General features: G+C 43.9%; 1 protein-coding gene across 3 annotated transcripts in view; it reads right to left on the bottom strand.

Moving 5' to 3' along the window:
- Positions 1 to 14841: 14841 nt before the first annotated feature.
- The window catches only part of LOC142491671 (arylsulfatase D-like), a 61812-nt gene continuing 50475 nt past the window's right edge, over positions 14842 to 26178 (bottom strand). For 2 of the 3 annotated variants that reach the window (XM_075594582.1, XM_075594581.1), the window contains 2 exons: positions 21773 to 21894; positions 14842 to 15671 (listed from right to left, as the gene is read on the bottom strand). In XM_075594582.1, coding sequence (XP_075450697.1) covers positions 15301 to 15671; positions 21773 to 21894 — 493 coding nt within the window. In that variant the 3' untranslated portion in view covers positions 14842 to 15300. Of the gene's footprint in view, positions 15672 to 16614; positions 17302 to 21772; positions 21895 to 26178 lie in introns of all 3 variants that reach the window. The other variant, XR_012800446.1, reaches the window with a different exon arrangement.

The following is a 26178-nucleotide window of genomic DNA, read 5'->3' as shown; positions in this document are numbered from 1 at the left end:
CGTTTTTGCTGGTGCGCTTTTTGGTCTCCCTTTTCCTCTTGTATTGCCTGTTTGACATCTGATAGCCTATATACTCTTGCAGTATTGTCTAGGTACTACTGGTATAATTAGGTATTATCTAAACAGACACCTCATATATAGATCTTTCAGTGGTGCCAATTTAGGCTATTATATACATACTAACAACATGTGTGGATCCTAACTAACCTTATCTCACCCATTGTAACTCGAGTTTGAATAGCAACACCCTTATTGTTGCAAACATACACCACAGAGCCTTTGAGACCGTAGGAGGGGGAAGACAACTCTCTATCTGCAGAAATCATGCAGTAATTCGTCAGAACTTTCTTTTATTCCCCACTCCACCGCTCCCCTTTGGGGATTTTAAATAACATTTTTAAAAACTTTTTGTAATATTGAATGTAATTATTAGATGTATTAAAAATTTTTTTGTTTTTTTGTCGGTTCCTTTACCTGACAGGGGACAGTGCTTGGCCCCATGGGTTATTAGGAGCAATTCATTAGAATATAGGATAAGAGTGCAAAATACTAGGGTGCTTCACTCAATTCTTTTTGAGTTTTCTTGGTTATATGAAACTTACTGCTGCGGCAGCTTTTATTCTAACAAATCACCGTTTTTTCCCTGGCTTGTTCCTGGGATGCGACGCTCTTCACCTGGCGAATGCCGCGTTCATTTTGCGTTCCCAGCCACGGGTCATGCCCGGCTGACGTGCGGTTGATGCGTTTATTGATAATGGTTCGGATTTAATAGGCTGCAATGCTTCGCGTGTCCGCCAGATGGCAGATATTCATGAATTGTAATGCGCATGCGCTTGAGTAATGTGTCGGCTTGCAGGTGTTTCGTTTAAAAAAGATACTGTACCACAGTGTGCCATTGTAACTTGGCCTTGAGACTGAAGGAAGAGGTTGTAAAAATGTATCAATTTAGGCTTTTCATATTAAAGAAAGACAAAGACCAGTTTCGGTTACAGTATTCTCCTGAGACCTGCCCGCCATGAGTGTTCAAGTGCAGCCCGCTTTCCAAAAACCCGACAGAAGTTACACATATTTGATATGTGCCACGATTAATGCAACAGAGGATAAGATGGCAACAGTTGTTCAAATTTATCAGTATTTTATCGAAAACTATGACTTTTACAAATTTTCACCAACTCCTCATACGTGAAAGCGTGCAATAAGGAAAAGGTTATGTAGCGATCCCTGTTTTCATCGTATTGAGCCACAATTTGTTGAAGGGTATTGGTATGTATCACCGGATTTTTCTAGTATTTATGATCATGAAGGCGACAAAAGGCAAAGGGCCGTGTTAAAACCAACTAAGAAACAACAGTCGCTGCCAAGCAATGCACCAGCACCAGCTTCCAATGACGGTCCCGCCGTCAATGACAATCCTGAGCCTGAGCCGGATTTCGCGTGCAGTTTTGATGAAGCTTGCATGTACCTAAGCAATTTCCAGCCTCACCAGCTGACTACAGGTGGACTAGTCCCGCTGCAAACTATCGACGTGGATGATCAAGAAAGCTGGACTGGCAGTGGACCGGCGCCGGCGCCAGCTGAATGGGAAATACTATGGTGAGTATTGTTGCCATATTATTTTCTGTGTTTTTTTATTTTGACAATACTGTATAAATATCAGTGCGATTCCAAAGTCAAGCGATTCTCCTGTAAGCAATATCATTGGCTGAGCGGCTTCTAGAGTACTGTACTGCAGATACTGAACAATTGGTGGAACGCTAGGCGCATGCGCATGTGAACAGGAGAAAATTATTGGTGGGACTGGTTGGGTACTTCTTCAGGGGGCTGACCATTACAGTACATTAAAACTTTTCTTTTTGTTTTTCCTCAGAAAAGAAAACGGCTAATGGGGGGATTTCGATGGATAATATCGTGTTGTGTGACAATGCCTGCACATTGCTGAATCGGATTTAAAACCCCACGTCTACAGTTTTTTGCCCTTGTTCAGGCCGTACAGTATACTGTGTAATAAAACCGAAAAAAATAAAAATATGCATTTATTCTACATGTACAGTATCATTTACATTATGTGTGTTCTACAGTATACAGTGCCAGGTTCCTAACATCTATGGGCAAAATGAATTTTATTTCTAGGTGCCCTAGAACAGAAGTTCCCACGCCAATTGGCCGTGAACTTGACCGAGGCCCTAGTTCCCATGCCAATTGCGCGATTACCCTGACTCCGTTCTGTTGCCATGAGAGGGTCGCTATTTGCCATGCAATCCTGCCTGAACTAGGACTACATGGTGACCGAATCTGAGCCCTCTAGGTTGAACAGAACCGGAGTTATGGGTTCCAGGTTTCTGCTTATTCTGACTTAGCCGTTTCAAAGCAGCGCGGCTTTCTCCGCTATTACGCTCAATGATAGGACCCTCCTCGCCGGCGTGACCCTTTCTCGTCGCCATTACTGGTCGGACCCTGTTGGGGTCAAGTGAGAGGGTTCCTAACATCTATGGGCAAAATGAATTTTATTTCTAGGTGCCCTAGAACAGAAGTTCCCACGCCAATTGCCCTAGTTCCCACGCCAATTGCGCGATCGTTGCTTTTTTTTGACAATGTTGCCGATCTTGCGGCTTCGCAGTCTGGCAGTAAAAAAACAGTGCAGTAAGCCTCGACATTTGTTACACTGTCAAAGGAGCAAATGGAAACAATGTAAGACAAATCAACAAGTTCTTTTATTGTTGGAGTCAGTACAAAAACATTTATTTACAAATACTGTACAATGTTGAAACATTTTAAGTGCACAGCAATTCAAAACATCAACAGGTGTATGGTTTACTGCTACAGTACATGTGTGAAAACATTTGTCAGTCAGTATGGTTTACAGTCACATGTTTTAAATACAATACATTCTTTAATATCTTTAAAATATAAATATATAAATAAATATAATTTAAAATAATCCGTTCTGTGGGTCTAAGCGGGTTGAAATTGCACCAGTACAGTCCTAGAGGGCAGCAAACAGGGCAGGTTTTCAGGGCAACCTTGAAAACCATGCCTGTTTTCGGCCCCCAGGGACTGGAGTCGTGCATGTCCTGTGTAAAAAAACACACAACAACATCTCCTTTTTTTAAGTAAAACAGGTACTGTAGGGCAAAACATGTACAGTACAATACAGTTCAGCACAACAGTATGGTCTTACAGAAAGTCCTCCACATTGTCCGTCCATGGCCGATTCCTTGCATGGCGCAAAACGCCATTAATGCAGTCTCAAAGGCCTTTCATTACAGGATCTGTAATTGGATAAAAGCGTCGCATTTCATCCAGAATGTTTTTCCTTAAATTGACAGGAAGCGCCTTTTTTACGCGATTCCCATCGTAGTTCACTTTGAAGGCCCAGTCGCAGTACAACGAGTAGGGAACATGGTGCTTAAAAATGAACAAGGCATACTTGTGGGGTACACCAGCACTCTTCACCCTATACTTCTCCCTGAGCTTCGGTGGCAGATCGCACAGGGTGATGTCGGGCACCGTATCGATGCGAGCGGGTATAGGTATTTTGGGAGCGGGTGTGCTTAAGGCGACGGTAGGTTGTCTGGGAGGAAGCTTTCCTCCGGTCGTGGTCGCCGTGTTGTCTCCTGGCGTGGTCTTGACGGGGTTGTCATGTCCTCCTCAACGGCATACATGTACACTACATCTTCTGGTGGAGGGGGTGCGCTTGGTGATGGAAGGGGGTCGAAGGTCCCATTCATCACATGCATGTCACCCCCCTGCTCCGGTGTCGGGGAAACAGGGGCATTAGCACTGAGCAAATAATGTATGCCCGCTATGTCAGCCTCTATCTTCTCCATCCGTCGATCCATCCGTTGATCCATTTGTAGCATCCGTTGCTCCACATTTAGCATTGTCTCCAGAAGCAGATCTATCTTTGCTAGCACAATAGAATTCCCGGGAAGATCCACACTTATCCCATTCAGCATCTGGTCTAACGAGCTGCTTCTTGTGCATGGCGTCTGGACATCTGGGGGGATGGGTGCAACGGAGGATGAGATGGGGGTTCCATGGACAGAAGCGGCATCGACATCGAGGAAAAGTGGAGGAGGTGACCTGTGGATACCCGGTAGAGGAGAAGCGGCAGCGTCGTCGAAGAGGGATGGAGAAAGTGACCTTTGGATTTCCGGGCGAGAAGCAGTCGTCCAAGAGCAAAGGAGACAGTGACCCTTGGATTTCAGAGGCGGCGGCGTCGTCGGATGGAACCGGAGAAGATGGGGGTGGAGAAGACGGGCTGAAGATTTCCGGGACAGCTACAGCAGAGTCGTCGAAGCATATATGAGGAAGTGGTCTGCGGGTTCGATGGGTTGGCTCCCATTCGTTTTGCGTCGAGAGTACATCACTGTATATCTTCTTGACATAATGAGGCTTACGTCTAAGAAAACCCTTAACCTTTGGGGTCAGCAGAAGGTTTTCTTTATTGGCCTTAGCCTGTCGCTTTGGCCTTGGCGTGGAAACGGCAACCGCCTTTCGCTTTTTCAGCTTGACAGGCACGGCAGAGGCGAGTGGGTTCCTGCGTCCATAGAATCGGGGCTGATCCATGGAAGCAGGTTGCACAATGCAGTATCTGGACAAGGGAAAGTTCAGATAAAGATCATGGAGTGGTGGGCTATGCAAAGTGTGTAACCTTTTATACATGGCGACCAGGTACAGGTGTTGAAAGTGGGCGTACTCTAATGTGAGTCATTACCGTATAAATACACCATCCATTTTGTGTATTGACTGCACATAGAATATACATCGACTAAACATCGAATATACATTCTTGTGTTTGTATTTCTTTCAACTCGCAGCAATGCCTGTTAAAAAAGATTTCAAAGGAGCTCAGCATGCGAATTAAGGAGATGTACACGTGCGGACAACGAATTGCTGCTATCCAATGCTGGTTAGCTGCTTCTGACCTCGTTGTGCCAGCAACCACTGTGTGCTATCATGCATACGGAAAAAACAGAGACCGCAAAAGGGCACCAAGGGTAACTAACGCGTAAATATATTTATAAAACTTAACAACAAAAAAATATAATAAACTGTACGTACTGTACTGTTCATACATTACAGTACATCTACAGTACAGTTCTGTATCTACTGTAATACTGTTGTTATTTCTGTAGATTTATATTACAACATAGTTTGTATATTTATATTTATAGTACAACAGTATACATTTTTTATATATTTCTATTTATCGTACAACGGTATATATAGGATGTATATTTATATTTATAGTACAACAATTTATATATTTTGTATATTTATATTTATAGTACAACAGTATATATATTTTGTATATTTATATTTATAGTACAACAGTATACATTTTTTGTATATTTCTATTTATCGTACAACAGTATATATAGGATGTATATTTATATTTATATTACAACAGTATATATATTTTGTATATTTATATTTATAGTACAACAGTATATATATTTTGTATATTTATATTTATAGTACAACAGTATACATTTATATTTATCGTACAACGGTATATATAGGATGTATATTTATATTTATATTACAACAGTATATATTTTTGGTATATTTATGTTTATATTACAACATTATGTTAAAATACATTTTATATTGCTGCATATTAATAAAACAATATATATTCTTTACATTGTAGGGAGACAACTCTTCTGGTGGACAGAATAAGTGAGGAGAATGATGAGAAGAGTGCATTAAGGGTTATAAACACTCTGTAGGAAAAGCACAATCTGACTGTATCCGAGAGCAGCATAAAGAAGATGAGACGCAGCATTGGATGGAAATATGGACGTGTGAGGTTAGTATTGGACAGTACAGGAGGTAAAACTGTTGTTTAGCAAGCTGTACCGTACTGTACTGTGCCGCTAATTTTTTTTATTCCTTGTCATTACAGAGCGTACCCCATGATACAGGACGCAAACAAAATCAAAAGAGTGGTCCAGGCCCAGGCATGGATCGACAGTGGGGAGACTTTCCAGGATTGCATCTTCACTGATGAGTCTACTGTGTCGCTGGAGAGATTTCCAAGCTTTGCATTCCACAAAAAAGGCTGCATATCTTTGAAGCCGCGGCCAAAACACCCTGTGAAGCTGCATGTGTGGTGTGCCATCTCTAGGCGTGGACCGGGTTGCATTGTCATCTTTGAAGGTAAAATTTATCAAATATAACGTTGCCTAATGCACTGTACTTTACTAGTGTTGCCTTACTGTATGCACTGTACTGTACTATTGTGCAGTTTTTTGAGCACTTTTCTTTTCTTGCTATAGGAATCACGAATAAAGCTTTCTTCCAAGACAACATTGTGCCCGAGATAGTGCAATACATCACACGTGAGTTCCCCAATGGTCACCGCTTCTACCAGGACAACGATCCGAAGCACACCGCGTCAACGGCGCATATCCTTGAGCGCGGCATCAACTGGGTGAAGACGCCAGCGGAGTAAGTGCAGTAGACCGTGTCCCATATTTGTTCCCCACTGTTTTTAGCTCTTAAACCAATTGTCCTTTTTTTCCAATGACAGATCGCCAGACTTCAATCCGATCGAAATGGTCTGGCATCAGCTGAAGGACTATATCCGGAAAGTGGTGAAACCCTCCAAAAAGGACGAGTTGTTGAAAGGCATAATGAGTTTTTGGAACGATGTACTCACCGTGGAAAGCTGCAATAAATATATAGACCATATTGCCACTGTGTTGCCCAGTGTCATCGCGCGTAATGGGCAAGCATCAGGAAAGTAGTACTGTGCTGTAGTATTGTAAGTACAGTATGATACAGGTAAGTATGGTACAGATTTTTTCTTTCCAGATAGTCAGAGTATACAGTAGTTAGTTTTTTCTTTACAGAGAGAGCAGCACCAGCCATCAGGTTACAGTACATAGAATTTAACAGTAGTCAGAGTATACAGTAGTTCCAGTATACAGTAGACTATTTTGACAGTACTACAGTAACTGCCTACTAACTGCTCAATTTTTTTCTTTCCAGAGAAAGCAGCACCAGCCACCTACAGTAGTTCTACACATCACACAATGCCATAATACAGTACGCACATACAGTACAGTACAGTAACTGCACTAATTTTTTGTTTTCTTGTCATTTCAGGAAAAAAGGGTGGCCTGGGGGGAGGAGGGTTTTTGTGTCCCGTCTAATCTGTTTGTACAGTAAAATGTACAGTATATAAACAGCAGTAATGATGTACACAAAACCTCTCCTCTCTCAATGAACTACTGTACTGTAGACAGAATGAGGAAAAGATAAAGACGGAAAAAATAATATTACTATACAGTATATACAGTATACAGTATATATATTATACAGTACATTACAGTATATATTATTAAATAATATTCTTATAAATGTGCATTATTCATGTTTCCCCATGTTTTACAAATGTTTTCTAAATGGTTATCCAATTTCCATCTGCCAAAAGAACTTAATAAAGACTGCATTATGTATTATTCATGATTATTTTTATATTTGTATTTTTTGGGTCCTGACAAAATAAAATAAATATTTATTCACTTTCCTGCTAATCATAATCATTAACAACAACCCCCCCCCCCGACAGTATAAGAATGAATGACAAAACAACATGAATCAGTTAATGGTTTTTTTACTCTCAATTCTCACAATGCTGTGCACATCAGATTTACATTTTAAATTCGAGAGGGGATTTTTCAAAGCGTTACCGTAAACAAAGCCTCTAAGGGTTGGGGGGGGGGTAGTGTGATTACATGCAGGCGCACTGAGGCACACTGAGGCTTTGTAGTTCGGCTATGGACGGATTAAAAACACAATGGCAATATTCAGAAGATTAACGACTCTGTGGAGAGAGGGGGATGGTAGGGTGACTCATGCGCTGTAAGCAGCAAGCTCCCATCTCTAAAAGGATTAGAGTACACGCAGGCGCAGTCAGCCGATTGACGCTTGGCTAGGGACGGATTAAAAACACAATGACTAAAGTAACTGCAGAAAATAAATGACTATGGAGGTGTGTGGCTAAAATAGTTAACAGTACTGTAATTTCAAAAGGCAGTTCATCATAATAATTTGATCAATAAACCCCCAAATACAACCCCCAAATACAGTACATAAAAAGCAAGTCACTTTAACTCCCTGTGCCTCAGGCACCAAAAACAAACAGTAGATTTTCTATATATATATATATATATATATATATATATATATATATATATATATATATATATATATATTATTAATTAATATTCATATAAATGTCCATTTTTCATGTGTCTTTATGTCTTACAAATGTTTTGTAAATGTTTCTCCGATTTCAATCTGCCAGAAGAATTTAATAAAGGCTGCAGTATGTATTATTCATGATTATTTTTATGTTTTTTTTTTTTTTTTCCCCGATGAAATATAATAAATATTTATTCACATTCCTGGTTATCGTAATCATTGACAACACCACACCCCCCCCGACAGTATATTATAAGAATGAATGAAAAAACAACATGAATCAGTTAATGTTTTTTTTACTCTCAATTCTCACAATGCTGTGCACAGCAGATTTACATTTCAAATTCGAGAGGGGATTTTCCAAAGCGTTACCGTAAACAAAGCCTCTAAGGGTTGGGGGGGGGATGGTGTGATTACACGCAGGAGCACTGAGGCTGTGGCAATATTCAGAAGACTAATGACTCTGTGGAGAGAGGGGGTTGGTAGGGTAGGGTGACTCATGCGCTGTAAGCAGCAAGCTCCCATCTCTAAAAGGATTAGAGTATACGCAGGCGCAGTCAGCCGATTGACGCTTGGCTAGGGACGGATTAAAAACACAATGACCATAGTAACTGCAGAAAATGAGCAAAGCGTTGTTGTGTGTTTTTTTACACAGGACATGCACGACTCCAGTCCCTGGGGGCCGAAAACAGGCACTGTTTTCAAGGTTGCCCTGAATACCTGCCCTGTTTGCTGCCCTCTAGGACTGTACTGGTGCAATTTCAACCCGCTCAGACCCACAGAACGGATTATTTTAAATTATATTTATATATTTATATTTTAAAGATATTAAAGAATGTATTGTATTTTAAACATGTGACTGTAAACCATACTGACTGACAAATGTTTTCACACATGTACTGTAGCAGTAAACCATACACCTGTTGATGTTTTGAATTGCTGTGCACTGAAAATGTTTCCACATTGTACAGTATTTGTAAATAAATGTTTTTGTACTGACTCCACCAATGAAAGTTGATTTGTCTTACATTGTTTCCATTTGCTCCTTTGACAGTGTAACAAATGTCGAGGCTTACTGCACTGTTTTTTTACTGCCAGACCGCAAAGCCGCAAGATCGGCAACATTGTCAAAAAAGAGCAAGGATCGCGCAATTGGCGTGGGAACTAGGGCAATTGGCGTGGGAACTTCTGTTCTAGGGCACCTAGAAATAAAATTCGTTTTGCCCATAGATGTTAGGAACCCCCTCACTTGACCCCAACAGGGTCCGACCAGTAATGGCGGTGAGAAAGGGTCACGCCGGCGAGGAGGGTCCTATCATTGAGCGTAATGGCAGAGAAAGCCGCGCTGCTTGGAAACGGCTAAGTCAGAATGAGCAAAAACCTGGAACCCATAACTCCGGTTCTGTTTAACCTAGAGGGCTCAGATTCGGTCACCATGTAGTCCTAGTTCAGGCAAGATTGCATGGCAAATAGCGACCCTCTCGTGGCAACAGAACGGAGTCAGGATAATCGCGCAATTGGCGTGGGAACTAGGGGCTCAGTCAAGGTCACGGCCAATTGGCGTGGGAACTTCTGTTCTAGGGCACCTAAAAATAAAATTCATTTTGCCCATAGATGTTAGGAACCCTCTCACTTGACCCCAACAGGGTCCGACCAGTAATGGCGACGAGAAAGGGTCACGCCGGCGAGGAAGGTCCTATCATTGACCGTAATGGCGGAGAAAGCCGTTTCAAACCAGCGCGGCTAAGTCAGAATGAGCAGAAGGTATTAGACTTCAAAGACAACAGCTCACAAACGCCCCCATGAGTTTTTACACGGCATTGCAGTATTGCAGACAGCGATAATTAAATGCTTAAATCACGGGCGCGAAAATAACGCAATTCACTCCGGGCGAAAACGACAAAAACCCGCACATAACCGGGATAATCCGAAATTCGCGAAGCTAGCCGAGTTAGAATAAAGGGTGTCGCCACTGTAGAACTGCATCCCTCTCCTCATTCTCCCCTGCAGATATGATTATTTGATTCACTAGAGCCCTTCTGGTCAAAATCAAGCCCCTTTCTGAAATAATTGAAACAAATTAGAAGGTGCTCCCATAATTGTGATAATTGACTCAAAAGTGAGTGAAAGTACGGTAAGTGCAAAAAGATGCATATGTGTGAACAATGTATGGGAAAAAATTGCAACTGAAAACCTTCAAAAAGAACTGTACAAAATTATTTTAACAAGGAAACATGGGATAGGGGAGCTCAAGTAATAAGTGAAGGTCATGAAACAATAAAACACACAGAAATAAGGAGGAAGATATTGAACAATAACCCAAAGGGTTGGAAACTGTTAAGATACAATAACCCAGGGTATAACCTGGGTATACGGAAAAAACAATGTATCTTGTAATGAGCAGAAGGTAAGTGGTATATATTTCAAAGGAAACATAGAGCAGAATATAGTGCAGATGGGTTCAACATTTTATGTATCATTAAAAATAAAGCACATACGAATGCACAATCACAATGTGTAACAAGATTAAAAGCATATGTTTAGAAGTTTATACACTATTCAGAGTCGCTTGTCTGCCCTCTGCAACCAGCAACAGGGCCTGCGCCATCACTTCCGGTTTCAAAGTCCACAACATCCCTACCGGTTCTCGAACTCGGATAGCAGGGAGACACAGGAATAGGTACAGTGTGATCACGCATCAGTGTGGCGACATCCTTCCAAGCGGGCACAGGACTGAACAAAAACTATGCATTTCGCTTAGTTAGCTTTGTCAGGAGTATGACTAGGTGAGGTTATCTATACCTTTAAATACTGTCTGATTGGTTATTTCACATAAACTTGATTTGACAATGTAAGGGGTATCCATATAGCTCTAGTTTGTCTAACGAAAATAGGAATATTGTATATACACAACAGAAATAGAAATGTATACATACAAAAAAAGATGAATTTGTTTAGAGTGCTCTCATTATAGGGGTTTCTTTTTCTATTGTTGTGCATACAAAAAAAGATCCTGTATAATAAAATACATACAGAAAAATAAAATACATATGAACATAGCCCAGGAGAGAGTTATCAGAATAACACACACAGATGACTAACGATAAAGATAATTTATATAATATAAAATACAGTGAAAATACTATTAAAACACATAACAATGAATGTTAAAAAACTACTCTAATCTAAAATGCTCTCAGACCATAGTGGAGAGAAAAAGAGGAGAACGAGCAACATAATTAAAATCATAGCAATCATAAAATGACAGCAATAATATAATTATTAAACTAAAAAAACAACCTCTGACATCGATAGCTACATTGAGACCTTTCAGAACCATAGATTTTAATCTATGAATCCAGAAGGTTCTCCCGGCTAACAAGATCCTGGATTCTGTTACCTCCCCCCCCTCCAATGAGATGCAAGAAGTTCTGATCCCCCTGAAATTCAATCCATGAGGGTTGGACCCATTTTGGCTTTATTTTTGTTAAATAAATCATGACACGATGTAATACAGTATGTCATGTGTTGTTGTTCATCTGAGGTTGTATTTACCTAATTTTAAGACCTGCTATGGATTGTTATTATGTCCTGATATGTAAAACCATAAAATTCAAAAGAGGGTGTTTCTTTTTCACACAACTGTACATGATGGAGGTCGGGAATGCCCAATGGCCGCTGTATTACAACGTGTGAGGTGTTGAACATGCTGCAGCTCACCATAGCTCTAACAAATTGGTCAATTACATTCAATTGATATAAATACAAAAGTCCTGACGCCAGTGACGTTACCCCCTGAAGAAGAATGCGAGTGTGGAAATGCATAGAGGTCGTCACTTTGTTCTTTGCATGTTATTACTTAAGTGTCATCACAGCTGCTGAGCCGCTTACTGTTCGGTGGTCCGGCTCACGAGCTTTGACAGCAGAGTGTATGCGCATCATTATGCAGAGACGCAAAGCCCGCGATCAGCTGGTGACCAGTACAGCTGCTAGGGGGATGGAAAATGCTGTTCGCCGGCACCAGAGCATTGCGTGGCTCTCCAGTTGAAACGCCCCAGCAGTGGATCAGCTGATAAACTGTTTTTTTTTGTGGCATCTACGGCCCCAAGGTGCTGCGAGCAGTCTGTCCAGGGACCTGGTGCACCGGGTCCAAACAAAATGACATAATTTGGACTTTCAGCTCTCACTTGGACGTCATGGAATCCACTTTTATTTTCATAAATGTAAGTTCATGTATATGTTGTGTGGTTTTTACAGTATATTACACCATCTACTATTCACACATCTGGTGCGCTGTGTCTTTTGTTTTTGTAATTTTTAAGGTCCTTTTGGATTATCTAGTCGGAGAACGGAGCACCCAATTGAGACATATACAGCCAGGAAGTGAATCCTTTGAAAAATATTTTCATCTTTATTTGAATACCTTGCTCGACAGTCAACCCGATCGGAACTTTTCTCTTCACATATTTACGGTATATATATACATACACACACATACACGCATAATTATATTTACACACATACATATACAAACAAACAACTAATAAAAAATAGAACTAAGACCACCGCCTCTACCTCTCCTCTACCTCTCCCCTGTGACTGGGGGCATGGAGGGGGGGGCGGGAGGAGGACGGTGTGTGTGAAAACAGACCACATTGTTTATTAAGGATGTGAAATAGAAACCATTTCCCCGCCAGATATGGCCAATATTTACATACATTCCTTTTGTTTGTAGTTCAGCCACAAACTGAAGTTTTAGCAAGCATTCTTTATCAAAGAAATAAACACTTACTAATTGCTGTACTTTGATAACTCTATTATGCTACCTAAAGCAGTTTCCCTAATTAGCACAACTATACAGGTATTGGGTGTTATTTATCATTCTGTTGGTTTCATAACTAGACCACAAAGTGATGCATGTACTGCTGCGACACACTTTATTCGAGCAAATACCCAGTATGTACCTGGCAGATACCTGGAATGCGCCGCTCCTCACCTCTGACAAGCCCCGTTGCGTTTGCCTTCCCAGCCATGGTTCATGCCTGGCTGATGGGCGGCTGATCTGTTAAATGATAATGATTAGGATTTAATAGGCTGCAATGCTTTGCGTGTCTACCAGATGGCATAAATTCATGAATTGTAATGCAGTATATATATATATATATATATATATATATATATATATATACTGTGCAGTATTGCAGCCAGCGGGAATAAAATGCTTCAATCCCTGCCTGGAAAATAACGCAATGCACTCGGGCAGAAAACAGTCACAAACCTCAAAACACCCGAGTATACTCGAATTCGTGGGACTAGCCGAGCTCGAATAAAGTGTGTCGCCAGTGTAATAGCATCAAATTTCCCAAAACGAAAAATCCTATTGACAGGAATAGATATTATTTTCTTTGATATATCCGGTGAAATGTTACTGGATTTACAACATCTTTAAAATGTAATTGAACTGAGTTACAGTGTGAGATAGAAATGAGTCTTAAAAATCTACAATGAATGTTTAATTTGTTTCTGCACAATGGTTTCTCACAATGGGAAGTTTGTGCAATGTTGGATGGACCAATATTATATAGCAGGGGATGAACTCATTGGAATGTTCAATTCTTTTTAATTGAAAACAAACTGGGCTCTAATTTCAGTTTCTCAAATAATTACTTACTGTACAAAGCCATACACATATGGTAAATTATCTACAGTGTATGGTAATAAAAGGGATGAAGAAGGAAGCCTTAACTACTGTATCAAGAATTATTTCATGTAATGTTTAAAGCAACAACCCTTCCCAATTTTTCATATATTCTTTTAAAGAATTTGAACGGGGTCCTCCGAAGTTGAACTGCGCTAATTTTAGCTTCTGGAACCCTCGGTTTCCACAAAACAGTACTTAACATATTAGTTGTTTGTGTTCTTCCTGGATACCCAAAGATGACTGTTGGAATTGTTCAATAGGAACCTGTAACTTCCTATTTGCCCTCGGTACTAAAGACAGTTTTGGGGCCTTTTTGACATTCTGAATGGGGGAGAAATCTCTGGCAACTAGGTTGGTAAGTATCTTTGGAACTGGATGTCCCCAGAGCTAAAAGTAATGCAGTTCAACTCTGGAAACCCTCTAGCTCAAGTTCTGTAAAGAAAACGAATGGAAAAAAAAGTAAGGCAGATTACTGCTTTAAAAATACCAAAAGCAATGACTTCCTAAATCCTTATGTATAAAATGCATTATTTAAAAAGTATGATATTGTGACAAAATTGATATTGAAAATGGTATTACATACTGTAAGTAAGCATGATCACTTTTTCTCTTTGTTAATTTGAGGACACCATTACACCAAAACCCCTACTGTAATAGTTCAGCCCATTCACCCATATAATACACATCACATCCACCTCTACAGAAGTCTTGTACAGCAAATACACAGGGTGCAATTAATAGCACAATATTAATTAAAAAAAAAAACTTTTTTTATATGAATAACATGATGTATGTTTTGTGCTTGTTTAAAAGCATTTTTTTAAAGTTATTTTTTAGGTCAACCATTAATTTGATCAGGGATTGGAGGCTGTAAAATAGTACATTTGACACTTTTCTCTTTCATGTATGTATACGTCACCAAGGCAATTGTCTCAATTCTTTATTGAATGAAAGATTGGATGGTAACAAAACTGGAGGTTTCAATTAGGAGTTCCACAGGCATTTAACCATATTTTCGTAATGGTACTACTGTACATCATAGCACCCCGGATGAAACCAAACAGCCCATTAAGCGAACGGGTTGTAACTTCTCTTCCAGCGCCTTATGGAATAGCACTGCTTAGTAAATAATGCACACAATTACTGGTGAATATCATATAATTAGCTATCTACCTTACTACTCACAATATCAGGCCGCTTTAAAAAACCCAATCTTTTCATTTCATCTCAATACAATGGTAACATAATCAGGGTATAATAAAAGAGAAGATTTAAGGAAGCAATGACATGCCCATGTCCCATCACCTTCTGCAGAAAACAGGTTTGGAGTGGATCATTCAGTTATACTCATAATGGGATACAGAGAAGTGAAATATACTTAATCATATAATTGAAGTTTCATCATTGCCTTCTTTGTCACACCAGCAAAATGGGAAAGTTCCACAGCATGGCTGTAACCATGGCTTCCAGACAATGTTTGAGAGAGAGAGCTGCTGTGGCACTGTACTAATAGTCTTCCGATGTTCTGCCACAGCCAGTTCTATCCGACTAATAACTGCCTTATACTGTGGCTCAGAATAAGGCTGAAGTGGATTGGATTCAGAAGCATCTACAGAGAGGTCAAATAACAATGGAGGATCATGGCGTGCTACATGTTCCCCTTCACATGCACAGATTTGTATGTTGTAACATCCCACTGCACCTTCTGGATAAAAGACTGGACTCATGTAATGAGCCTTCCAAATGGCCCCACCTGGAAAAAAAATGGCATGTACATGTAGTTCAATAATATTATAATATATAAGCCCCATGTTTGTGTGGAAGATCACTTTCTCTGTCCTCCCATTTGGGTCTCTGAAAGTATGTGTTACATTATCCTTTTGCTGAGTAAGGGTTTTGATGCACACTCAGAGCATCACTATACACTATTAGCGCCCCCAAAATAAATGTCTATACGTAACCGGTACATTACATCATATAGTATTAATGCAGCATGAATAAATCCTGGGGGCATCAAGGAAATGAAGTCACAATGCTTCTCGAACCTCCCTTTGTCAGCAAAGTTCAGCAGCAATATGTTCAAGAGCATTACGGGTTCTTAAAATACAACATTTATTAAATCCGTATTAAAGTTAGTTAGTGGTAGAAAAAAAGGGTTTACATAAAGTGCATAACCCCAGTGCAATATTCCTAACACGTTTCGCAACACCATGTCGTCAAGAATAGTGAGACTTTATTTTGATAAGTGACACTACTGACAAATCATTTATTGTTGACTACCTTTGTGACATTTTTCTTCATATTTTTCATATTTTTCTTCATTTTTGGGGAGGATAAGGACTGTGTTAATAGAATTGCACCAAATATATTCATGAACTGCCTTAACTGTTATGAGAAGTTTGGTATTACCCTGTAGAGGGGGAGGATCGCTGAGGGACATCTGTGTCCTTTTTCTTACTATTGTTTTTCTACAATTTGGTCTAAAGTTCACAAAATCTTAGATATTTTTATAACCCAATGTAAGGTTCGACCCCTACCCAATCTCATATGGGCCCCTATGGTCTGAATCTGCCCACAGTTACATGTCAGTGTAGTGTGGTGCACGTGCTGGCTCACAGGACTCCTGAGTCTCCCGCTCGTTAGTGGTGGAGATTTCACCATGACAGGCGTGTGAGGTAGTGCTGAGTTCTACTCACAGTTGGTACAGCACCTCCATCCCTTCCAGATCCCCACGCTAGCAGGGAGGAGTCTCTGGAAGAGAACTCCTGGGTGCATCTTCTTCCTGATTAACTCCAGTCACAGGCAAGAAGGGTCTTTGAATCAAGGGCATCTTTATTTGCATCATGCATGGCAGACTGCCTATCATAGCGGCCGGTACTTAGCCGCACATCATATAGCTGCACATCTCAAGGAAGTTCCCTCCTGACTCTGTAATAGAGACAGGGATATTTCCTCCCCTAAGGGAGGGCCACCAGCTTTGCCAGAGCCCTGGACACAGTTGGGGTCAGCTTGTCACTCTACTGACACTTCAGCTGCACAGACTCAAAGCTCTTGCACCAGACACTTGAACTGTCTGGATCTGATCTGACACACTCTAACTTTAGGAAGTGATGCGTATTATATAGCTTCCAGAAGGCCCACCCCTGTGTCACTAATAGTGGACACAGAGCATGCTGTCACTTCCTTTGCTACACCTTACACATCACAAGGGGGTGAGGCCAATCCTCACGATAACTTCTGGCAAACCTGCCCTCTTAACAGGAATTACTGCACAGAATGAGAAAGGCATGTAACCCAATTTTACACAGGGCTACAATCTCCCCCTGGTGGAATCCAACGTGCCCGCTTGGACCTAAATTTGCGGAACCTTCCTTCAGATGGCACTGCAAAAGACACAAAAACAATAATATCAATACAGGAATACATCTTCCCACACTGTACATAATCAACATAAGACATTATGGCATCCAGAATTACACTTTATGGACTACTCCTTAGGAGAATCTAAGCCTCAGTAGTAATGTCTGGGATCAGGCTTCTTTACCTCCCTCCAATTAGCATCAAGCACTGATATGCTATAGGATCTAGGCTGCCCGTTCTCTGGCCTGTACTCCATCTTATGCATATAGATGTTGCGCCCAACACTCCATACTCTCATCAGATAACAGATCCTAGCCTCTGTTCTATGCTCTGAGTGGCTGGATTTGGACTTGATGTAGTCCTCCACGGCCTCCCTTAACCAAGTATCTCTATTGTCCTCTATTTCCTGCATCAGAGGTGGTTCTGGGACATAGGGGTACTCTAATCCATGTGACTGCTTGTAGCGCGCAACTATGGCCCTCTCAGCTCTGCTGATTCTAATCAGTTTCTTATTGCCTGCTTTACCTGGCAGGACCCAAGACAGGGGCTCTTCAGGGGCAACTACATCATACAGTATAGAGGATCCCCTGGGGGTAACTAGTCCATTCTGAATTTCGTACCATCACCTGACTAACTCTTCCTGGCGTTCCTCCTCTGTGTACTCGCCCACTTCCCACCAGTGGTCAACCACCTCACCCCGCATTAGTACAAAGCGGGTGCGATCTAACCAGACTACGTATCCTTCATACATGGGAGCCCACCACTTGGTGCTCTGCTCCACAGACTGCTCCTTCACTGATACTGTGGTTTGACTCCCCTCAGTCTCTCCCCCAGAAGAGACACCTGATGTATTAGTTGACCTGGAAGCTGACACATATCGCTTAGGCCTTCCCCTTACAAAACTATTATAAACGGTAGGATTCATTTTCGGAGGTGTAATAGCATTTCCCTCCCCGACCCCTCATCAGAAGAAAAGCATTCACCCCAGTCCATGGCCAACCCAGTCCTTTCTTCCGACGTGTCCTGGGACTCCCCAGACCAGACTTGGCTTGATTGGGACCCAGAGGAAGACGTGACAGGGGCAGGCGTTTGGGCAGTGGCCTTGGGCAGAGGGAAGTGTTCTTACGCTGCGGGATTATGATCCGCAATTTGGCGATGCCGCGGCCCGTGGCAACGCTGGGTGGATCAGGCTCACCTGTCTTCTGGTTTCCCGACTCTTCACTGCCTCCCGGTATCTGTCCATATCTTCTTTGGACAGGCTGGTGCTTAACATCGGCGGCGACGGCTGCTTCCGGTCGGCTCCGCTGCGGCCACCAGAAGTGACGTCATCGACCTCGCGGGATGAGGCACCATCTTGGGTGGGGTCCCCCACCGGAACCTCTTCCTCCATTTCAACATCCGGCACCGGATACGATGGTTCGCTCCTCAGCTCCGCTGGGGCCTTGGCAGGGCCTTTCTCCTCGGCTGCCTCCATCGGAGCCTGTGGGAGGTAAGAGGCTATCTCACCACTCCGCTGGCTTGCGATGAGGTCCTCTTCTCCCGACACGCTGAGAGTCGCCACGTCCGTGGGACTCGTCCGCTGCTCCGGCCACACAAGCGCAGGTTGTCGGGGACTGTCGAGGCTCAGCTCCTCAGGATCACCGGTAAGTCGCTTGTCTTTGTTTTCAGCACCGCTGTAGTGGCCCGCTGGTAGGCACATCACCACCGACGTAGGACTTCCCTGCTCGTCGTTCAACGAGGCAGACTCCGATGCCGGTAAGGGTACCTCCGCAGGGGACCGACAGCGAGGTTCCGGGTTCTCGCTACGGTAGCAGGCCCCATCTTCACTCTGGTCAGGAACCGTCAATATCAGCGATCCCCATTCTCCAGGATCGACCTTCTCCTTCTTCACTCTAGGCGAGGCTCCAGTCGTCAGCGTGGCTATTTCTCCTCCCGCCTCCGCGGTGTGCCCAGGCACGAACGACTCCATGGCCCACAAGTAATGTATACTACATTGCGGGCATCTTGCGGTGGTGCTGGCTTCTCCGCCGGGTAACCTGCACTGCATGCACAGGCACCGCAGGGTCTCTTTTCCACCTGCCTTCACTACCAGGAAGCCTCCTGGCAGTTGGTAGGGGTGTATGGCAATGTCCATGGCACAATTGGTAGTGGTGTTTGGCAAGGGAGACACATGGCACATCAGTCTCTCTTGCTCACCAGCTCTTCGCAACTGAGGGGCAGGAAGCGCACATCCAGCTCCTCCTTCAGTCAGCTCTGTTCTCCATTCGCAGATGCAAGGATCCCTCCCTCTGGTAGTGATTAGAGGAGGGTCCCACAGCTTCACATCATGACCCAGAATCGGCTCTGAGTCTGTTACAGTCCAGGAAGGCGCGGCCACAGCTTTCGCGCCACTTCCTCCAGCAGGGTGGGGTTCTTTCTTTTGCGCCTCTCCCAGCCAAGTTTTTGCAAAAGTCTCTTCTGCACACAGCCCACGCGGTCTCCTGGGAAGCGGGAGCCGCCATTTTGGATCCCATTAGCAGCAGGGGTTACTTGCTTAGTGATCACCGTCTGGCAATCAGATACTCCATTATTTCCGCACATAATTACAATGTCCTCACAACTATCCTCCAGGGTGGCACCCCGGGAACCTAGGCAGGAAAAGAACGTCGCAGCCACTGCTTTAGCGCCACTCCACAGCAAACTAGCAAGTGACTTCTGTAGTTTGTTCCTCTGTGGTACACACACCACGTGCGCTTTCTCCATCAGGCGCGAGCCACCATCTTGGACTCTCCGCACCGCGCGGGACATCATTACTTGCAATCGCCATCTTTTCACTTCTGCTGTAATCGCACATGGTGCTCCTCTCCTGCTGGGCAGCTGCCATTTTGATGCAATAAAGTATGCCTGTGCACCTCTACATGTATCTCATGTGTGTCTCACTCATGTATGCACTACCTCAGGCTAGGCTCACTGTCTCTGTATGCTGTACACAATTTCCTCCAGTATGTGCTCTGTGGTTAATAGTCTGGTTACTGGCTAGAGTACTCTGGCTTCTCCATGCAGTACTTAGGGCGTCACCTACTGTTGGCAACACCTAGCACAGACCCTCCCAGGAGTTCCTGACCCATGTTAACCAGGCTACCCCCTAAGGCATCCTACGACTAGCTGCCTCAAGGTGACTAGGACAGCTATAGCCCTGTCTCCAGACCTACTTTACTCCATTCAATGCCCTAGGTTGTACCTTTCAAGCAGACTTCCTACCCCTGACTACTCCTAGGCTCCCGTCCATTCCACAGCACTTCCTAGCAGCATACTGTACATTCCCTGTTTCCTAGTCAGCCTAGCAAAAGCCTGTCCTGATGCTCTCAGCAGCGCCTCCAAAAATGTAACGGTTCGATCCTACCCAATCTCATATGGGTCCCTATGGTCTGAATCTGCCCACAGTTCTGCTGGCTCACAGAACTCCTGAGTCTCCCGCTCGTTAGTGGTGGGGATTTCACCATGACAGGCGTGTGAGGTAGTGCTGAGTTCTACTCACAGTTGGTACAGCGCCACCATCCCTTCCAGATCCCCACGATAGCAGGGAGGAGTCTCTGGAAGAGAACTCCTGGGTGCATCTTCTTCCTGATTAACTCCAGTCACAGGCAAGAAGGGTCTTTGAATCAAGGGCATCTTTATTTGCATCATGCATGGCAGACTGCCCATCATAGCGGCCGGTACTTAGCCGCACATCATATAGCTGCACACCTCAACGAAATTCCCTCCTGACTCTGTAATAGAGACAGGGATATTTCTGCCACCTCTCCCCTAAGGGAGGGCCACCAGCTGTGCCAGAGCCCTGGACACAGTGTGGGGTCAGCTTGTCACTCTGCAACTACTGTCACTTGAGCTGCACAGACTCACAGCTCTTGCACCAGACACTTACACTGTCTGGATCTGATCTGACACACTCTAACTTTAGGAAGTGATACGTATTATATAGCTTCCAGAAGGCCCACCCCTGTGTCACTAATAGTGGACACAGAGCATGCTGTCACTTCCTTTGCTACACCTTACACATCACAAGGGGGTGAGGCCAATCCTCATGATAACTTCTGGCAAACCTTCCCTCTTAACAGGAATTACTGCACAGAATGAGAAAGGCATGTAACCCAATTTTACACAGGGCTACACCAATTTAAATAACATTTTATCTTTTTGAGTCCTTATTCCCTCTTTGGTCTTTTGCATGTTTTATAATTGTAAACACAGTCCAATAACAACTGACTGTCACTGATAGCAAAATATTTTATCATACCTTGCAACAGTGATATAAGCATAGACTTAAAGGCATTTTTGCTCTTCGCATAATTGCTGTAGATTGGTGCTCTTGAATCAGTAAATGCTATATAATGTGTACTCGGTTTGCCATAACTACAGGTATTCCAAGTTTTTTTTCAGATTCTACTGTACTTCTGTTTGCCATGACATAGGAAAACTATGAGTTTAATAACAAGTGACAATTGTCATACTTACTCTCTTTTTGGTGCCAGCGCACAGCATGCAAATCCATCCCACAGTAGTGAAACAAAAACTCATGCTCTGACTGAGAAGTCTGGTTTTTCAGCAAAGGCATTAGGTCCCGACCATCAATTATCCTGATAATATAAAGAAAAGAGAATTGAGAAAATAACTGCATTTTCCCTATTAATGTATCAAACTACAGCATACTGTACAATAGCCTGATGTTTTCAGTCTGCATATTTTTATATGTAAATGCATCCAGACTCACCCCCAGTTACAAGTTAGGTCTTGCCTGATTTGGGCTACCTTGGCATGGTGGGCAAGCTTTTCATACTGTACTTTGACCAAATAATGCAACCAAAACCCAAATTTAACCCTTTGGGTGCTCTCTAGACAAAGCTGCTATGTCATAGGGTCTGGCACTCCAGGGGCGCCATGATGTAGTAGCTATGTCATAATGTTCCTGGTACTTTTTCTAGGGGAGATCGAATTCTCGACATTTATAATACAAGCAAAGAAACACAGAAATAGACAGCTGATAAGGACTACTTGACTTAACCCGTCTGTGTATTTTCCTCACCACTTTGTAACATTGGCAAGAAACCATGGAGAGCAGATTAGAAAATGTCATAGAAGATGCAACTAGTTTTACTTTTGTTATACCTGTAAATTAGTTAGGGGCTCATAAAAAACATACATATCAACTCTCAATGATATTCTCTGAGTCTCACCGATTTGAAGACAGTCAGATTGTTAAAAATCAGTATTTTTCCAATTTCCCTCCTACGTTATTCTTTTTCTTCTGTCGTCATAGGAACTTCACTATTCTTAGCCTCCTCAGCTGCCACGTTACAGACTTATAGAAAGCATACAGAGCTCACTGCATGGGACTCTCTGATCCAGGCTACTACATCTGGACCGCACAAGAGAGACCACCCTGCAGAAGGCACTCAAATTCTGATCCAGTGAGACACCCTGGACCACTGTGAAGAGCACCCTGCTCTTATCCAGCCAGGAGGCCTGAAAGTAAAACGTGCCTATGTCTGACTCAAGTATTGTTGTTGGTAAGGGGCTTAGCCCTCCAACTTGCTAATAGACTAAACACTGTATAGTCAGCGTTCCAAAGAGGAGCTAGGCCTGTTTATTTTGCTCCTGTATTATTTTTAACACACGGTTAGGTTGCAGTTCAGGTTCTTGTTGTCTAAACTTTGGTCTTTTTAGTTCTTTGTGGGTCTTTATAGACAATCACCATGTTTTTATGTGTTCTTTATATTGTGATTTTTTTATATATGAGATAATGCTTAATAAATATATGTTGTGTACTTTTTCTGTACCCAGAGTGCTAGTTTCAAGGTACTGTATGTTGTTCTTTTTTCTTTTCATAGTCCACTAGTTATGGTCCCTAAACCCGATAGGAAGGTAAGATTTTGTGTGGCCCTCCGAAAGGTCAATGCGGTATCCAAGTTTGACGCATATCCGATGCCAAGGGTGGATGAGTTAATTGATGCCCTTGGTAACGCGGAATATATATTCACGCTGGACTTAACAAAAGGATACTTAGAGGAAAAGTCCAAGTCCAAAACAGCCTTTGCCACTCCCATGGGTTTATACCAGTTTGTGACAATGCCATTTGGACTGCATGGAGCCCCAGCCACATTTCAGAAACTCATGGATAAGGTGCTGAAACCCCATAGGGCTTATGCCGCAGCCTACCTAGATGACATTGTCATTTATAGTAAAGAGTAGGATAGATGTGATGCATCCAAATTGGTTAGAATTCCTCTACAATATATGTAAATAATACTGGATGACAGTAGAAAGTCCATGAATGATATGGCTATTATCAGGTACGGGCTAGGTGTCTAGTGGGGTCCACTTGACCTCCACAACTGAAACATCATATGAGACCAACCTAGTAACCAATATAGAATAAACAGAGGCACTGGTAACCATATATATATATAAATGTAAGGATGTGCATATATATTAAAGGTTCCGCGCTGTCAATTACATAGGCAGCGCCATATTGTCCCTGTTTGTCAGCGAAGTTACTGCGTACCAGTTGGGCTGCGCATGCGCGAGGGAAGCGCGCGAAGGGTAATCATAAGTAGAGACTTGGAGGGGGTTTGAACTATGAACTCTGACTGTGAGAAGGTCAGCTGAGGCTGAGGACCAATGGGATGCGAGACTGTGTATGCAGGAACCAGATGCGTGTGGGCGGTGGGTCAGAGCAGCGAGGGAGGTGAAGGAGGAGGTTGGCGGAACCTCGTGTGCGAGAGCAGAGGGTCAGTGACCCGTCTGCTTAGGTAGGGTATGCCCACAGCCCCAGGAGTATTTTCCCTGCCATCGTAGGGTGCTGTATTTGTAAGGACGCCCATAGTCGTCAGGGACGTTTCCCTTTAGTGAGGGTTATCTGCGGAGCTGCGGCCGCCATCTTGGATTTCCCATCTGACGGTGCTGCAGAAGGGAGAGACGGCGCAAGGCTGGATTAACACCAGGACCCCATGTGGAGTGTCAAGGTCATCGTAGTGACCGGAAGGTATCCTTATCTACAAGTGCACCTACACCGGTCACCAGGCGCTGATCCCGCCTCCCACTAACTAATTGGGTTTCCTGAGAGCATGCATATGGTACCATACTTTACTGGTTATGAGACATACTCCTAAGGAGAGGGGCAGAGCCACCTATGTACAGGACATTATCCCTAATAAGGTGTGGCCGAGCCACGTTGTGTGTGTGTATGTAAATGTTATATGATAAGTCTGCATATCATTTGTTATTCATGTGTGATATAAAAAGGTTGCTGTTGCATACTGCTGTTGTTAGGTTCTTGCTCAGGGTATAATCTCTATAATGGGGATCCTGGGTAAGTGGAGGCGCTGCACCACAAGTGATAAAGGTATACCCCCAGGCTCCCAATATGCGGAGGCTCAGAGCTCCTGAAGCCACAGGTTTATGCACCGTAGTCCCTTAGTTCAGGCGTTCACAAAAAGGGCTACATTTGGAGGCGCTGCTGAGATCTTAGACCTGGGGTGCCCCCACATTTTTTTTGTTGTCTCTATTGTGCAACCAACCCACATCATGTCGGTGCCCTCGGCGCTCGAGGTGCGCAAGTGGGCCCAACGGCACGGGATTCCCTTGAACCGTGTCTTCGCGCTGGGCCATGTCCCCGCCACGATCTCGCTAGGCACAGTGACCGAGCAGGTCCGCAAGCTTCCACTCCTGGACAATGCCCAAGTACAAGACCACTTCTATGACCGCGACCAGACCTGGCGCCGGGTCTTGTACGCCACTGAACAGGACATATGCCCCGAGGCCTTGCCCCGTGTACTGTTGCTGGCTGAGGCCCCGGGGGTGCGCTGCCCCCTAGTCCAGGCGGACACCCCTGCGCCCCTGGCCACCTCTACCCCGAGGAGAGAGTATGCTCCCACCGCAGGTGCCGCGACGGGAGGCCCCGACCACTCCCCTGACCGTGGCCTACACCCTCGTTGGCCAGCCACCCTGAGCCTAGGCTCCTCGTCCACCCCGTCCGTCCTGCGGGCTGGCCTCAACCGCCTTAGCGTATCAAGATTGGACGCTTACCCTGCAGTCGGGGACAGCTTACCAGGAGACACCTCTATTCCCGCCATAGCCGCCGCTATCCACAACACCACCCAGTCGCTCCAGTACAGGAAGTTAAAAGCCTTCTCCGGCGAGAAACCCACGCCTCAAGGGGAAGTAGGGATAGAGGACTGGTTGGATCATACCGAACAGGTACTGCCTGAATGGACCTGCACGGACGCGGTCCGCAGACAACGCATAGTTGAGTGCTTACGGCCCCCCGCGTCCCACATGGTGCACTACTACCGAGATGACAATCCGGAAGCTGACGCGGCCGATCTTATCTACTGCCTGACCAAGGCCTATGGAGCCCCGGTGGACACGTACACGTTGATGTCCAAATTTCATGCGTTAACCCAGAAAGAAGGAGAAATGGTGTCCGATTTTTTCAGACGATTACACCTGGACCTCTGGAATCTGGTGAGGAAAGGCGTATTACCAAGGATAGAAGCTAACGGACTACGCACCACTCAGCTGTTGCGGGGCCTCTTACCCCTACACCCCGTGTCGGTGCGGGTCAGTAGCTGCCTAACGCCCGGACAAGCGTTGTCGTTTCACGACTTAATGGACCGGGTTCAAGCGCATGAGACGGTGCTACTGGGGCGTGACCTAGCCACCGGGAAGAAGCCCCAGCTCGGAGGTAAGGAGGCCAAGAAAGTGGAACCCAAAACCGATGCGCCCGAATCTGGGGACCCTGACCCCGAGGATGCCCCCACCCCCCGTGACACCCAGACCTCGTCCCCCGATCGGGCGGAGCCCCCCCACCAGGAGAGACGAGGCTTACCTCAGCCAAATACAGTGTTATGCATGTGGAAAGA

This window comes from Ascaphus truei, chromosome 3 (assembly GCF_040206685.1).
Source record: "Ascaphus truei isolate aAscTru1 chromosome 3, aAscTru1.hap1, whole genome shotgun sequence".
Taxonomy (NCBI): Eukaryota; Metazoa; Chordata; class Amphibia; order Anura; family Ascaphidae; genus Ascaphus; species Ascaphus truei.
Note: the sequence above shows the minus strand (reverse complement) of the source record. Positions and strands in the feature narration are given on the sequence as shown.